This window comes from Saccopteryx leptura, chromosome 1 (genome assembly GCF_036850995.1).
Source record: "Saccopteryx leptura isolate mSacLep1 chromosome 1, mSacLep1_pri_phased_curated, whole genome shotgun sequence".
NCBI lineage: Eukaryota > Metazoa > Chordata > Mammalia > Chiroptera > Emballonuridae > Saccopteryx > Saccopteryx leptura.
Genome location: NC_089503.1, coordinates 382516592 through 382533983, shown reverse-complemented (window position 1 = coordinate 382533983; position 17392 = coordinate 382516592). Strand labels below are relative to the sequence as shown.

At 49.2% G+C, this 17392-nt stretch overlaps 1 protein-coding gene across 3 annotated transcripts in view; it reads left to right on the top strand.

The window, feature by feature from the left end:
• CMTR1 (cap methyltransferase 1) overlaps window positions 1–17392 on the top strand; it is a 52800-nt gene that overhangs the window by 23854 nt on the left and 11554 nt on the right. For all 3 annotated transcript variants that reach the window (XM_066359509.1, XM_066359510.1, XM_066359508.1), the window contains 5 exons: window positions 5996–6194; window positions 6919–7037; window positions 9850–9946; window positions 10265–10397; window positions 11434–11613. In XM_066359509.1, the coding sequence (XP_066215606.1) occupies window positions 5996–6194; window positions 6919–7037; window positions 9850–9946; window positions 10265–10397; window positions 11434–11613 (728 nt within the window). The remainder of the gene's footprint in view (window positions 1–5995; window positions 6195–6918; window positions 7038–9849; window positions 9947–10264; window positions 10398–11433; window positions 11614–17392) is intronic.

Below are 17392 nucleotides of genomic sequence, written 5' to 3'. Positions count from 1 at the left end.
CCCGTTTTCCTGCACCAGCAGGCAGCACAAAAGGGCTCTTGGAATTAGCATCTTGAGAAGATTAGGTTGATGTAATGTTGATTTAATTTTCCGAGCTCCAGATGATTTTAAACCCCTGCCTGGCAGAGGAGCTCTGTCAAGCTGCTGGGAAGCCACAGCGTCATTCTGGGCTTTTGAATGAAAACGCCTCCAGCAGCTTAGTCTCTGGTTATTGTCTTTTGCTGTCAGGAAAATGAAGTAGGCACCAGGGTTGTACCACGCAGGTGGAGGGTGGAGCTGTTAGTCACATAGGAAAAAGCGGCCATGTTTGTGAGGCTTTGGGCAGCTTCTTGACCTGAAATGATTGTTAGTGGCCATGGAGAATTGCCCTCTCCAGAGATGTTTCTCTGCACTCCACTATAAAAAGGGGCTTCTCTCCAGCCCCTAGTGGTTTTCTTCTCTCTTTTCATCTCTGTTTTCCTCTGAGGACCAGAGTGACAACCAAGGCCAGCAGGCTTGGTGTGTTTTGCAGGTGAGCAGAGATGCTGTAGAGCATCTGGGGAGAGACAGGAGTGGCTGAAGCCCCGGGTCCGTGCGCAACACCAGGATGGGAGTGGCGGAAGGCCTGGGCACACGCGCACACACTGGGGTGGGAATGGCTGAAGCCCCGGGTCCATGCGCAACACAGGGATGGGAGTGGACGAAGCTGCGGGCACACGCGTACACACCGGGATGGGAGTGGACGAAGCCCCGGGCACACGCGTACACACCAGGATGGGAGTAGAAGCCGCGGGCACACGCGTACACACCGGGATGGGAGTGGACGAAGCCGCGGGCACACACGCACACACCGGGATGGGAGTGGCGGAAGCCCCGGGCACACGCGTACACACCAGGATGGGAGTAGAAGCCGCGGGCACACGCGTACACACTGGGATGGGAGTGGACGAAGCCCCGGGCACACGCGTACACACTGGGATGGGAGTGGACGAAGCCGCGGGCACACACACACACCGGGATGGGAGTAGACGAAGCCCCGGGCACACACGCACACACCGGGATGGGAGTGGTGGAAGCCCCGGGCACACGCACACACACACCAGGATGGGAGTGGCCGAAGCCCCGGGCACACACGCGCACGCGCACACACACACACACACACACACACTGGGATGGGAGTGGCCGAAGCCCCGGGCACACACACACACACACACACACCGGGATGGGAGTGGCCGAAGCCCCCGGGCCCATGCGCACACTGGGTTGCCAGGCTCTCTGGCTCTCATCAGCAGACAAGAGCGTGTGGATGCAGAGCTCGAAGCTCGGGTGGTGTGGAAAGGTTAGAGGTAGACAGTGGGAGGGGACACGACTCAGGTTTTTCTGTGTGCTTCTGGTTGCGCAGGTTGTGGTACAAGTTGGAAAGAGACTAGGGCAGGGAAATAAATTGTAGACAAGAAATGGAAGAGGCCAGGACAGAAGTGAATTTAGATTCCTTGGGTACATTAGAAACCGTACATAACCTAGCGTGAGGAATTTGTGTGCCTGGGATGCTGCTGCAGTGAGAGCAGGAGACAGAAATGGAACGGAGATCCTAAGTTTCAGTGCCGTTTCAGAGGAAATTAGACGGTGGTGACAAAGAGCCCACGGAGACATTGCACACAGAGAAAGATGGGAAAGGACGAGAGCTGTGACTCCGAGATAGTTGATCTAGATGAACCTAATATCTTACGTTTGCTTAGTATTTTATGATCTATAAAGGTTTTGAAGTATGGTAACTTATTTAATCTTATAACAGTTTTAAGAACCTACATTAGCCCCAGTTTGCAGTTGAGGAAGGTTGAGCTTGAAGATGTAAACTGTGTGCTTGCCCTTGACTGCACGGCCGGTAGGTGGCAGAGATGAGGACCCAGTCCTGAGAAGCTACGTGTCTCGAGAGCTTGTCTGAAGCTCTAGCCTGGGAGTGCAGCCACTCTATCCCCTTGACCAAAGAATGGTCCTCCCTTCTATTGGGAAAGGTCGTCCTTGACCAGGCGTGCGACTTGGGGAGGCGCACGTGGAGCAGTGAGGAAGAAAGGGGACACCCGCCTAGCCAGCCAGATCGCCCTCACAGCTAAGGGCCCCATGTCTCGGGATCACAAAATGAGATTGTATCTATGCCCTCTTTTGGAGGTGAGATGTTCTTGTTGATTCATTCCCCTTCCTCCCCATAGACTTCCTTTGGGCCCGTGGCTCACCCAGAGGGAGAGGCTAGGGCCAGTCCGGGCCTTGACCTTGTGACCTCTGCCTGTTACCACCTTGCTGTTAGGAAAGTGCTGCTGCACAGTGTTCTTGGTGAATGCCATTAGGTCTTCTTTTGTGTGCAAATGAATATCCAAAAAATATGAACAACCAATGGCTCAGGAACAAAGACTGCTGGGCTGGCGTGTTGGGGAAGGAGAGAAAGGATTTACATATTTCAGCTCGCCTGAATGGGCTTCTTATGGGAGGAAGAAGTTTGTTTTAAGCAAAAGTCACTTTTCCCAGAAACTTTTTTGCTGTTTTGATAAAGCTAGATAGCTATCCTCAGGAAAGGCCCTCGTCACCTAGAGATGGACTGGGTGGTGAACACCAGTTTTCCCATGTCTGTCTTAGAACTGTTTCCCCTAAAGTTTTCTTTTCTTTTTTTTTTTTTAGTGAAGAGCCAACAGGTCTCTGAAATCTGGCCCATTTAAAACATGTGTCCCAGGCCTGACCTGTGGTGGCGCAGTGGATAAAACATCGACCTAGAAATGCTGAGGTCGCCGGTTCGAAATCCTGGGCTTGCCTGGTCAAGGCACATATGGGAGTTGATGCTTCCAGCTCCTCCCCCTTCTCTCTTTCTGTCTCTCCTCTCTGTCTCTCCCTCTCCTCTCTAAAATGAATAAAAATTAAAAAATTAAAAAAACAAAACAAAACATGTGTCCCAGGAATCAGCAGGTGTTTTATACTTTCTATTTAAACTCTTAATATCAATAATCCTTAAAACCATTGCTTCTTTTTTTTTTAATTTTATTTATTTATTTATTTTTTACAGAGACAAAGAGTGAGTCAGAGAGGGATAGACAGGGACAGACAGACAGGAACGGAGAGAGATGAGAAGCATCAATCATTCGTTTTTCATTGCGCGTTGTAACACCTTAGTTGTTCATTGATTGCTTTCTCATATGTGCCTTGACCGCGGACCTTCAGCAGACCGAGTAACCCCTTGTTGGACCCAGCAACCTTGGGTTCAAGCTGGTGAGCTTTTTGCTCGAGCCAGATGAGCCCACGCTCAAGCTGGCGATCTCGGGGTCTCAAACCTGGGTCCTCTGCGTCCCAGTCCGACACTATCCACTGTGCCACCACCTGGTCAGGCAAAACCATTGCTTCTTAAACTGAAAAATGCATGCAAACTACTTGGGGATCTTGTTAAGGTGCAGATCTGGCTCAGAGGGTCTGGACAGCAACAGAGACTCTGTTTCTAAAAGGCTCCTGGGTGACGCCCATGCTACTGCACTGCAGGCCACACCAAGTAGTAAGACCGTACAGGATGCAGTGTTACGGAAGTCATTGGTAACCGAGTCACAAAGACACCGGCGTGAGTTACATGAACAGCTCCTTAATCTGCTGGGGTGACGGCTCTTTGAAGATAAGGTTAGCTCTCAGTGGTGGGTTCAGCTGGTTCACACCAGGTCTGGCAGAACCGACACCTACTTTTTTGTTGAGTTCGGTGAACCGGTTGTTAAAATGGTACTCGTCATTAGGGTTCTCTCTAAGGTGACACCATTCCTCACTCTTTTTTAAGGAATCTGCGGAGTAGTGTATTCCAAGTGCCTATCGTAATGTTCATTCCATCAACAGGTGCAAAACATTGCGAGGACGCCAATCGAGAAGCAGTATTTAAATATCTTAAATAACAGTTTTGTTTTTTGTCAGTTATTTAATATTTTTTCATTATTATTTTAAAACTCATAACAAAATCTAGTTTTATGTGTACTTTTATTGTTCTTATTTAAGTATTAAATGCATGAAATAATAAGCTACTTTCAGTATATATTTTTTTATACTTAAAACGGTTGTTAGGGCAGAGAACCGGTTGTTAAATTATTTGAATCCCATCACTGTTAGCTCTCCTCCCTTAGATAAGGGGATTGACAGGTGAATAAATACATTGCATAGATTGCAAGACAATGACAGACACTCTAGGGCAGGGGTCCCCAAACTTTTTACACAGGGGGCCAGTTCACTGTCCCTCAGACAGTTGGAGGGCCGGACTATAAAAAAAACTATGAACAAATCCCTATGCACACTGCACATATCTTATTTTATGCAACTTTGCAGCGCTGCCACATATAGTACTCCAGGAGCACAGGATGCACTCACTGACCACCAATGAAAGAGGTGCCCCTTCTGGAAGTGCGGCGGGGGCTGGATAAATGGCCTCAGGGGGCTGCAGTTTGGGGACCCCTGCTCTAGGGAGATCAGGGAAGGCTTCCAGGAGGAAGTGATTGTCTCAGCTGGGGGTGTAAAGAGCTCAGAGGGCAGAGAGAAGGAACAGACACAGAGAGGCAAGTCCCCGCACTCATAGCTAAAGGTTAATTGGGGAGACATAATTGGCCATATATTTTAGAGAGTCTTCTGACTGCTGTGCGGGAGTCAGCTAGAGAGGAGGTCAGGCAGGACCTGGGTGACAGCTCTGAGTGCCATGGGAGAGACGGGGAGGGTCTGGACTGAGGAGAGGGTGGAGAAGCAGGCTGCCCCCAACCCGCGGCTGTGGTGCCTGGCGCCCCTGACTGGAACAGTCATGCGAGTCCCCTCAAGCTTTCTGACCTTTCTGTAGCAGTCACAGAACTGGACTAGCAATCCGCCACGTCAGCCTGTAGAGACGAAGGCTGAGCTGCCCAACCCCCTTCCTGCTGGATGCTCATCAGGGTCCTCTTCTGTCAGCCGTCTCGAGCTCAGCCTCTTGTCCCCAGTGTAGATGGTACCTCCTCTCCACTCTGGAGGGGCGGGACAGGCACACTCAGCATCTAGGGCCTGGGCGTATGAAAGAGATGTGTGAACACACAGTACAAGTCAGTGCTGCACTCAGCGTAACTTTTAGATTAAGAGTGAAAGCTACTCAAGGTGCCAAAACTAGAATCCGATAAAAATTCAGATGATTGTTGTAAAGTAGTTGTTCCTGAGGTGGGTGTGGGCTCTGAGGGCTGCCTGGAAGGTGGACATCGGGTCTCCTTTACCCTCCATCTGCTCTGGTCAGCTCCCGCTGTGCCAGGCCCCCTGGGGGGGGCAGGGTGTGAGGAGGGAGGAGACCGGAGGCACTGGGGTGTCTTGGATTGGATCTGGAGTTTAGTTAGTAGTAGTGTGCCAGTGTCGGGGTCTTACTTTGACCAGTGGCAATGTAAGATGTTAGTAAAACTGGAGACTGGGTGAAGGATGTATGAGAACTCTGTCTTTGCAACTTTTCTGTAAGTGTAAATAAAACATTGAGAGAAGGGGAGAGCCTGGGAGGCAGGGGAGCAGGGAGCAGAGGCTCTGGGCTGGGAAGGCAGGCGCTGGGGCCGAGACGGGTGCTGTCAGAGCCCACCAGCGGGGGCTGGCCAGGACACCCGGGTCTAGCAGTCAGGCGTCTGGATTCTGATGGAGCTTCGTGGTAGACCGGCCCGAGGCAGGACACTTGGCGTCTTGGTGTGTCTTTTGCCCTCTCTGTAACGTAGGACTCTTGTAAGGCAGGATGTGGTGAAGACAAGATACTGGAACTAGAAGCAGCACACTCGGGTGCCCATTGAGATGCTTTTGTCAGGAGTCCGAGTGAGGCCTGGTGGGGGGAAAGGCGTCAGGTAATTTGGGGTAGCGCTGGGCAGCACCGGAAGGTGTTGACAGCAGAGGATGCATTTCCTGGGCGTGGTGGCCCCGGCGGGGACTCTGCACTGTGCTGGGGGAAAGGCTGCCTTCTCCGTCCTGCTCCCCACCGAGCCACCCTTTTCTCTTCCTCCTCGGCTGCCACTTGGCACCACAGAAACCGCTGGTGAAGGACCGGGAGGCGGAGCTTCTGTACTTCGCAGACGTCTGCGCAGGCCCGGGGGGCTTCTCGGAGTACGTGCTGTGGAGGAAGAAGTGGCACGCAAAGGGCTTCGGGATGACCCTGAAGGGCCCCAACGACTTCAAGCTGGAGGACTTCTACTCGGCCTCCAGCGAGCTCTTCGAGCCTTACTACGGTAGGGACCAGAGAGGCCTTGGGGCCACGGACTGTCCCCTGTGGGGACCTTAGGCCAGAAGCAGCTGTCACCCGCCTGCCATGCTGTCTTTTCCCAGTCTCTCAGCCTGCGGTTCCCTGTCCACATTGTGAAGGTCTTGGTCCCCCTGCTCTGTCCTTTTTGCCCCAGGCCGGCAGGGTACAGGTTCCACACTCCACCATGCAAATTCTCAGTCAAGCCATGGTCACTCCTCTTGTCTTCTGTCTGGTGACGGGAAATTGGGAACTGGTGGGAACTGGTGGGGTTACTGACGGACCCCACGCCCACCTCCAGCCAGGCTGCCTCCAGCCGGACAGGGGTGTGGAAAGCCCTGGTAAGGGATAACTCGGCGGCCCACGGCAGTTCCTTCCACTCTGTCTTGACCATTGTGAATTGACAGCACATCTTAAGTCCTTTCCTAACAGTCCTGTTAAAAAAGTCAGGATTAGTTCTGAAATAAAGGCTCATTAAACAGCTTTGGTCTTGAGCAGGAAGGCCCTGTTGCAGTGGATGGCTGTGGCTGGCGAACACCTTTTGTCTCTGCTTTGTCATGTGCCACGGACCCCTGTCTCTGCCTCCGGGTCCTGTGGGAGCTGCTCCTCGCAGGGGCTGCTCTCCTGGCCCGCGAGGCCCGCCTGGTGCCTTTTATACAGCTTGTGGGATGCACGGGACTGAAGAGATTAATGTGAGTCTTGTGTCCTGCCAGGCGAGGGTGGGATCGATGGAGATGGAGACATCACCCGCCCAGAGAACATCACTGCTTTTCGGAACTTTGTCTTGGATAACACAGATCGCAAGGGTGTCCACTTTCTGATGGCCGATGGGGTAGGTGATCTGCTCTCCATAGGGTGACGCTTTAGTGATCTATCATATTAGAGGCTTGGGACTTGTGGGGGGTTTTGTTGTATTTTATTAGCTCTTGAGCTATTCTGGAAGGTAATAGCTCACTGTTCAGATAGTAGGGGAAGTATGATTTATGGTCTTGTTCTTTTGTACTTTTTTTTTTTTTTTGTATTTTTCTGAAGCTGGAAACGGGGAGAGACAGTCAGCATGCCCACCAGGGGCGACACTCTGCCCACCGGGGGGCGATGCTCTGCCCCTCCGGGGCATCGCTCTGTCGCAACCAGAGCCACTCTAGCGCCTGGGGCAGAGGTCAAGGAGCCATCCCCAGTGTCCGGGCCATCTTTGCTCCAATGGAGCCTTGGCTGCAGGAGGGGAAGAGAGAGACAGAGAGGAAGGAGGGGGAGGGGTGGAGAAGCAAATGGGCGCTTCTCCTGTGTGCCCTGGCCGGGAATTGAACCTGGGTCCCCCGCACGCCAGGCCGACGCTCTACCGCTGAGCCAACCGGCCAGGGCCTGTACTTATTTTCAGTGATAACTTTGTCAAGGCAGTGAACGTGTTGGATACCTTTGCTTAGAGCAGCTGGTCCTCCTCTCGTGCTTCCAAGGGCCTGGGCGGGCCGTGAGACACAGTGAGGGAGGACCGTGCCCAGGGTGCACTAGACGGCGCTAACCAGGAAGAACACTTCTGTCGTCTGCCACCGGGGCGCTGCTCCTGGCAGAGGCTGTCTCTACATGGTCGCTCCTAGGCCCCTGGGTGGGCTGCCTGATGGGCCCAGAACCGAGGCAGCAGTTCTGGAAGCATGCAGGGGCTGGCAGTGGCCGGGCTGATGTGGGTATTCAGGGAGCCCATTCCTGGGGCAGCAGCTGGAGGCCCCCGGGGGAGCCTGCTACAGCTTTCTCACAAGTGTCCTGACGCGCAGGAGGTCCCTGGGAGTCAGCTACCGCTTAGACCAGAGGGACAGTGGCAGTGGCACCAGTCATGCATGTTGGGGAACAACTATAAATCTGGAAGATATTGCTAAACATTTTTGATTCTGAGTCATTTAGCTGTTACCTTCATAAGATTGAGTCGGAGAGACCTGGCTTGGGGCCTGCGTAAGGGACAGCAGCCTCATTTACCACTTTTTATTATTGTGATAAGAAACATATAACAGGCCCTGGCCGGTTGGCTCAGCGGTAGAGCGTCGGCCTAGTGTGCGGAGGACCCGGGTTCGATTCCCGGCCAGGGCACACAGGAGAAGCGCCCATTTGCTTCTCCACCCCTCCGCCGCGCTTTCCTCTCTGTCTCTCTCTTCCCCTCCCGCAGCCAAGGCTCCATTGGAGCAAAGATGGCCCGGGCGCTGGGGATGGCTCCTCGGCCTCTGCCCCAGGCGCTAGAGTGGCTCTGGTCGCAATATGGCGACGCCCAGGATGGGCAGAGCATCGCCCCCTGGTGGGCAGAGCGCCGCCCCATGGTGGGCGTGCCGGGTGGATCCCGGTCGGGCGCATGCGGGAGTCTGTCTGACTGTCTCTCCCTGTTTCCAGCTTCAGAAAAATGGAAAAAAAAAAAAAAAAAAAAAAAAAGAAACATATAACATACATTCACCGTCTCAACCATTTTTAAGCGTACAGTTCAGTAGTGTTAAATATATTAACACTGTTCGGAAACATCCTCAGAATGTTTTCATTTTGCTAAATTGAAACTATTCCCGTTAAACAACTACCTTTTCCCCCTCCTCCGGCCCCTGGCCTCTTCCTTCCCTGTGAGGTGGGCTCTGTGCTCCCTGCTGGGCTCTGGGCTCCCTGCTGGGCTCTCACAGGGAGGGAGGCCACTCAAGGAACAGCAACTTGCATTTTTTTTTGGGGGGGTGAGATCAGTATTTTACTTTATTTTTTGTATTTTTCTGAAGCTGGAAACGGGGAGGCAGTCAGACAGACTCCCACATGCACCCGACGGGGATCTACCCGGCATGCCCACCAGGGGGCGATGCTCTGCCCATCTGAGGCATTGCTCTGTTGTGATTCTAGTGCCTGAGGCAGAGGCCATGGAGCCATCCTCAGCGCCTGGGCCAACTTTGCTCCAATGGAGCCTTGGCTGCGGGAGGGGAAGAGAGAGACAGAGAGGAAGGAGGAGGGGGAGAAGCAAATGGGCGCTTCTCCTGTGTGCTCTGGCCAGTAATCGAACCCAGGACTTCTGCACGCCAGGCCAATGCTCTACCACTGAGCCAACCAGCCAGAGCTGGCAACTTACATTTTTTAAACAAACACCCTGGCCAGGGACCCTGCCAGCTAAAGGGAGAAGCTTTGGGGTCTTGGGACTAAAAAGAGGTTTTTTGAGTAAATCCTTGGTCAGCCGAGAAAGAGAGATCACTGATTGCAGAGTTCTGCTAATGTTTCTCTTGTCACTACCCTGGGGCCCATTCAGCGGTCAGCACAGAGGCCGGTGGGCCCACACGGAGCAGTCACACCACACGTGTTCCTGGTCTTGTCAGGCTCACTGGGCCCTTCTGCTTCCTAGCTTGTAGTTGGGGTGTGGCTAGCCAGGGCTTTGCCTCTGTTCTGCCTTACTCTTCCCTTGGATTCTTGAGTTTCTGTGGAAAAGCAGATTTGGTCCCCCCATGGCTGAGATAGAGCAGGAAAGGGCACTGGACCGCCATCGGGCTGGCTTCTGCTGATAACGAGCCGTGTGACCATGGCAACGCCGTTCAGAGGCTGTATCTCATCAGGTAGTGGAGATGAGTGGGGACGCTTGAAGAAATCTCAGTGGCGATGAGGTAGGGCTGCCTTTTCAGCCTTCACCCCTTGTCCCGTTTCAGGGTTTCTCCGTGGAGGGACAGGAGAACCTGCAGGAGATCCTCAGCAAGCAGCTGCTGCTCTGTCAGTTCCTCATGGCGCTCTCTGTTGTCCGGACAGGTGACCCTCCCTCAGCTGTCTCCCCTTCCCAGCCCCGCTAGAGGCCCTGCTGGATAAGAGCACACACAGGGTTGGCTCGGAAGTTAAAAAAAAATCTGCTTATATCAGGTGACGGGTGGCAGAATGAGGAATTTAGGAAAGACGGAGCTATAGAATCCCCACAGTCCCCTCTACAGCTAAGTCTCCCCCTAAAATTGCCTCTGGCTTTTAATGGACCCCAGAGTCCCTGACTTGGTCATGTTCACTTCCTGAGATGACCTTATTCACCTCCGGGACTAGAACCCACTGACCGCTCCTGGTGTTTCCTGTCTCATCCAGGAGGCCACTTCATCTGTAAGACCTTCGACCTGTTCACACCCTTCAGCGTGGGGCTCATCTACCTGCTCTACTGCTGCTTTGAACGAGTATGTCTCTTTAAGCCGGTTACCAGTCGTCCAGCCAACTCAGAGAGGTGAGGTTTCCCTCTCCATTTTAGGTGTTTTTTTAATTTTTTTATTATTTTTTTATTTTTCCGAAGCTGGAAACGGGGAGGCAGTCAGACAGACTCCCGCATGCGCCCGACCGGGATCCACCCGGCATGCCCACCAGGGGGTGATGCTCTGCCCATCTTGGGGCGTCGCTCTGCCACAATCAGAGCCATTCTAACACCTGAGGCAGAGGCCACAGAGCCATCCTCAGCGCCTGGGCCAACTTTGCTCCAATGGAGCCTTGGCTGCGGGAGGGGAAGAGAGAGACAGAGAGGAAGGAGAAGGGGAGGGGTGGAGAAGCAGATGGGTGCTTCTCCTGTGTGCCCTGGCCGGGAATCGAACCCGGGACTTCTGCATGCCAGGCCGACGCTCTACCGCTGAGCCAACCAGCCAGGGCTCCCTCTCCACTTTAATCAGATTAATGGGCTAAATGTCAGAACACAAATCTTGGTGCATTTCTCTGGCATGGCTACTCAAGCTATGTTAGAAACCTTGACTTTTAAAAAAGTGACTAAGCCAAGAGGAGTCAGGATTTAGATCTTGCTGGTTCTATGATACACCAGTTCAGCCCCTGCCTCCTCCACAGGCCTGAGTCACCACACTTATGTGGGGGGTTCTTGGTGTGGCCCAGGAGGGAGAAGGTGACCAGGAAAAGGGAACCTGGAGAGACGTGGGTTGGGTCAGAGCAGGGGGGCCGCCAGCCGGAAGCACTGTTGGCATCCCAGGTGAGGCACAGTGCTTGTGCACAGCGTGAGAGGAGGTGCGGCCAGTCCGAGCTGCTGGGTGGTTTACTAAAAACACACGACTTCTGGGCCTCGCCCCTGGAGAGTCTGATGGGTGAGGTCTCTCCAGGCCCTGATGACGCGGCCAGCCTGGCATGTGCAGGGGAACCACTGCCATCGAGTAGAAACACAGCCCAACGTGATGAGGAAGGATTTGGCGTGAATAGGCTTAAGGCTGGTGAGCTTCATGACTCAGGGAAGGCCTCGCTCAGTGGACTGATGCGGTTTCTCCTGCCAGGTACGTGGTGTGCAAGGGCCTGAAGGTGGGCATCGATGGCGTGCGGGAGCACCTCTTCTCGGTCAACATTAAACTCAGCCAGCTGCGCAACACCGATTCCGATGTCAACCTTGTGGTCCCTTTGAAGGTGATCAAGGGAGACCATGAATTTACCGACTACATGATACGGTCCAATGAGAGGTAAGCAAACCCGGTGGTTTTGCCAGCACCGCTCGAGGCGGGCGGGGGTGGTATCAAGACCAGAGAATGGAGGACTAAATGCTGGTTCTTGGTATCACTTTGTCAACCCTCAAAAACTGGTAACAGGATTGGTCTGCTTGTTCCAGGGCTCCCTGGGACTTAGAGTGCCTTGGGGACCCCCAGCCATGGGAGCCTGAAGGTAGGGCAGTGGAATCTAACAGAGCAGCTTTGTCCGGTGCCCCTGGAGGCAGGAGGACTTTCCCCTCACTTGTTCTGTTTGTGAAGGGCCCCACGGTTGTTGCCTTGCCGAGCCCGTTTGGAGGCAGGAGGCAGCTGGGAAGCGAGTGCGCGGTGTGCTTTGGACGTTTCTGGTACCAAACCTGTGCCTTTCACGAGGTCCCTGGATGTGCCACCTGAATGGTGTTATTATTGTTAACCTTGTGTAATCGTCCTTCCTTCTCCCTGTTAGTGGTAGTAAAGTGAAGCTGCGACAGTGGCTCAGTTTTCTGAGCATTAGAAGTGTTTTGAGGTCGGTTGGAGAGCTGTATGGTAGCACAAGTCAGTAGAAGTGCTTACGTGGGGCGTCATTTTATCCATTCGCTGGTCAGTGGACATCTGGGCAGTTTGCACATCTTGGCTGCTGTGCGTAGTGCTGCAGTGACCATGGGGTGCTGATACCTTTCCCAGATCCCGACTTCAGTTCTGTTGGATAAATGCCCAGAGGTGCACGTGCTGGATCCTAATGGTAGGTCTGTGTTTGGTTCTTGCCTCATTGCACTTGCTGGTTCCTCCAGTATGGTGTTGAAGTGCTGAGAGCAGACACCCTGGCCTTGTTCTGGACTGGAAGCGTCAATTTAGTATATGTTGGCTGTAGGTTTTTTTGTGGATGTCTTCTATCAGGTTGACAGTTTTCTTCTATTCCTTGTTTGCTGAGAGTTTTTATTATAAGAAGATGTTTAATTTTGTCAAGTACTTTTTATGTATCAATAGATATTATTTTTCTTTTTAATTTCATTCATAGTAAATTACATTGATGATTTTCAAATGGCAAACAAATATTGCATTTTATGATAAACTCTAGTTGGTCATGGGTTATCACTCATATATTGCCATATTTAATTTACTAATATTTTATTAATGATTTTTGTGTTTATGTTCATAAGGGATATTAGTCTCTAAATATGTATTCTTTTGAAGTTCTTGTCTGGTTTAAATATGTATGTCTATTTAAATGCTATAAATTTCCCTTTATAATCTTGTTATTAATACATAAATATATTAAAAGAAAAAGAGTCTAAAGTCAAAGAGCCTAGAAAAAGAAAAGCAAATTAAACCCAAAGTAATAAGAATAAAGGAATTAATTTTCTTTTATTTATTTAATTACTGATAGCATTTGAATATATCTACATTGAATTCTTTAGCTGAATCTCCCACATTTTGATATGTTACCATTTTTTAATCATTATATAGTTCAAAATATTTTTTAAATTTCCCTTATGATACGTTCTTTGATTTATGGATTATGTAGATGTGTGATATTTAATATCGATATTTTGGGATTTCTAAGATGCCTATTAGATTTTGTCCCACTGCACTCAGAATATATTCTGTGTCATTTTCATCCTTTGAAATTTATTAAGGCTTTTTTTATGGCCCATCATATTATCTATCTCAGTGAATATTCCAACTGCAGTTATTGAGTATAGTGTTCTGTGAATGTTAATTTAGTCAAGTCGATTCATAGTGATTTTCAAATCTTCTATCTTAATTGACATTTGACTAATTCTATCATTAGTTAAAAGAGGCTGTTGAAGTTTTCAATTATAATTGTTCAATTATGACTTGCCTTATTTTTCCCCCCATTGATTTGAGAGAGAGAGGAAGTGGGGTGGGGGTGGGGGTGGGGGTGAGGGAGGAGAGAGATAAACATCAACTCATTGTTTTACTTAGTTTTTCCATTAGTTGTGCACTTACTGGTTGTTTCTCTTGTGTGCCCTGACCGGGGATCAAGCCTGGGACCTTGGTATGCTGGGATGACACTCAGTCCACTGAGCCGACTGGCCAGGGCCTATATGGTTTATCTTTTTATGTCCTTTTATTTTCAAGCTGTTCGTGTGTGTGTGTGTGTGTGTGTGTGTGTGTGTGTGTGTGTTACTGACTTGAGAGAGAGAGAGGACGGGAGAGAGAAACATCGATTTATTGTTCCACTTATTCGTGCACTCATTGGTTGTTTCTTGTATGTGCCCTGACTCGGGATCGAACTGCAGCCTTGGTGTATGGGGATGATGCTCTACCCGGCCAAGGCTTGTCTTTGCGTTTGTAAATAGCATGTGGTTGATGTTTGGCCGTTGTGGCCATTCACATTAGATTCAGGCAGACGGTAAAGAAACAGTGGAGCCAAAAAATTGTGGGCCATTCCTTTATTAAAGTCTCGCACCAGCCAACGAGCACCATACGGGGAAATCACTTACCTTTCACTCAGGGCTCCCAAAGCCCTGACACATTCTCCGGTTCCACAACCAGGAGAATCTTCTCCGGTTCCTTCTACAAACTATAGAAATGATCCCTGAAAGTATAGTCTTTCCGGTTCCTCCTAGAATCAAAGGCCCCACCAGTCTCAGCGGAGCTTGCAAAGCCCCTCAACTCTAATTCCCCATCTGTGTGACTTCTCTCTCTCAGCACAAACTGGCTTCTTCCTCAGCACTCTGCATTCTCTCTGCTCTCACTCTACAAACATGGCTTTTTCTGCCTCTCCTCCAGCAAACATTAGCAAAACAATGGCCGTTCCCAAGAAGGAGGGTAATTTGCAATTTCACAGACCACATATACCTGGCTCTGCCCAGCCCTCAATGCAAACTATAAGTGAGCAAACATAAAAATCACATTATAAAACTTATTTTACTAACGGTTGGGTCTACCTTTTTATCTAGCTAGTGTGACAGTCTCTACCTTTTAATTGGGGTGTTTAATATACTTACTTGGACTGTGATTGTTGACATATTTGGGTTTAAATCCTCTGTCTTGGTTGTTTGCTATCTGTTTATCTTGCCTTCTTTTTGTTTCTCTCTTTCTTCCTTCCTTTTTCGGGAAGTGAATTTAATATTTTTTAGTAGTATATCTTTTTTCTTTTTATCTTTTTGGGTTTTTTTCTTTTTATGCCTTTTGTGTATTATGTTTTAGTTGTTAACTCTTGAGATTACAATGTGCATCTTTAATTTATCAAAGTCTATTTTAAAAAGTATTCTGCTTCATGAACAATGTAAGAACCTTATCACAGTAAATGTGCATTTACCAACCTCCTTTGTGCTCGTTTTCTAGAAAACCTTACTTTACATTGCCATTGTTTTTATTTTAAACAGTCTATATTCTTTTAATGAGATTTAAAGATATACACACTTATATGGGTATATCTTTTTTTTTTTTTTTTTTTTTTTTTACAGAGACAGAGTCAGAGAGAGAGGGATAGACAGGGGCAGACAGACAGGAACAGAGAGATGAGAAGCATCAATCATTAGTTTTTCGTTGCGTATTGCGACACCTTAGTTGTTCATTGCTTTCTCATATGTGCCTTGACCGTGGGCCTTCAGCAGACTAAGTAACCCCTTGCTCGAGCCAGTGACCTTGGGTCCAAGCTGGTGAGCTTTGCTCAAACCAGATGAGCCCGCGCTCAAGCTGGTGACCTCGGGGTCTTGAACTTGGGTCCTTGGCATCCCAGTCCAACGCTCTATCCACTGCGCCACTGCCTGGTCAGGTTGTAATTATTTTTAAAGGGTTCTTGTTATTTACAGACATATTTACTCATTCTGGTTTTTTTGTTTTTTGTGTGTTTTTTTTTTACAGGGACAGAGAGAGAGTCAGAGGGATAAATAGGGACAGACAGGAATGGAGAGAGATGAGAAGTATCAATCATCAGTTTTTCGTTGCAAGACCTTAGTTGTTCATTGATTGCTTTCTCATATGTGCCTTGACCGTGGGCCCTCAGCAGACCGAGTAACCCCCTGCTCGAGCCAGCGACCTTAGGTCCAAGCTGGTGAGCTTTTTGCTCAAGCCAGATGAGCCTACGCTCAAGCTGGTAAGCTTGGGGTCTCAAACCTAGGTCCTTCCGCATCCCAGTCCGACGCTCTATCCACTGCGCCACCGCCTGGTCAGGCCATTCTGGTGTTCTTCATTCCCTCCTGCAGAACCAGGTTTCTATTTGGAGTCATTTCTCTTTACTCTAAAGAATTTCTTTTAGCCTATTTTTATAGTGCAAGTCTGCTGGAGGCTAATTCCTTTAGCTTCTTCTGAAAATATTTTTATTTCCCTTGCACTTTTGAAGGATATTTTCATAAGATACAGATTTCAAAGTTGGCAATATTTTTCGGTCAGCACTTTAAGGATACTTACTGTTCTTGGCCTTGGCCATTTGCCTCAGTGGATAGAGTGTTGGCTCAGAGTGTTGATGTCCCAGGTTTGATCCCGGCCAGGGCACATGAGAAGCGATCTTCTGCTTCTCCACCCTTCCTTCTTCCTCTCTCTCTTCACCTCCCACAGCCAGTGGTTCGGTTGATTCGAGCATCGGCCCTAGTTGGAGGTTGCCAGATGGATCCCAGTTGGGGTGCATGCAGGAGTCTCTATCTCCCCTCCTCTCACTTTAAAAATAAAAATGATACTGCTCTCTGCTTTTCTTATTTTCTAATGAGAAGTCAGCCATTATTCTTACCATTGTTTCCCTGTATGTCACATGTCCTTTCTCTGATCACATTCATGAGTTTTTTCATCTTTTGTTTTTAGCGTGTTTATCATTATGTATTTATATGTATATATTTTAAATTAAAAAAAGGTTTTTTTTGTTTTTTAGGAAGAGAGGAAGGGAGAGAGAAAGAGAAACATCACTTTTTTGTTCCACTTATTTATACATTCACTGGTTGATTCTTGTATGTGCCCTGACTGGAGATTGAACCCGCAACCTTGGCGTCTCAGGTGTATGCTCTAACCAGCTGAGCCACCCAGCCAGGGCTTTTCTTTGCTGCTGTTGTTATGGATTCTGCTTGGGGTTCTTTTACCTTATGTCTATATATTGATTTCATTCATCAATTGGGGAACTTCCTAGCCATTATATTGTCAATATTTTTGTCCTATTTTTTCTTTCTTCAGCTTCTGAGATTCCAGTTACCATATATTTATGTTAAACTACTTATTATTGTGGTATCGCTTCTTTCTCTCTTTGTGTTTCAATTCGATTTTCTGTCCTCAAATTTCTGATTCTTTACTGTGTTCAGTCTGCTGCTAAGCCCATCAAAATCATTCTTCATCTCTAATATCATATTTTTCATGTCTATAATTTTTTTTTTACAGAGACAGAGAGAGAGTCAGAGAGAGGGATAGACAGGGACAGACAGGAACGGAGAGAGATGAGAAGCATTAATTATTAGTTTTTTGTTGCGACACTGTAGTTGTTGATTGATTGTTGTCTCATATGAGCCTTGACCGTGAGGCTACAGCAGACCAAGTAATCCCTTGCTCAAGCCAGCGACCTTGGGTCCAAACTGGTGAGCTTTGCTCAAACCAGATGAGTCCATGCTCAAGCTGGTGACCTCGGGGTCTCGAACCTGGGTCCTCCGCATCCCAGTCCGACGCTCTATTCACTGCGCCACTGCTTGGTCAGGCTCATGTCTATAATTTTTATTTACTTTTAAAAAATATGGTATCTATATTTCTGCTGATATTCTTCATCTTTTTATGCATATTATACACCTTTTCCAGTAAATCCTTTATTTTAAAGGCCTGTTGATAATTT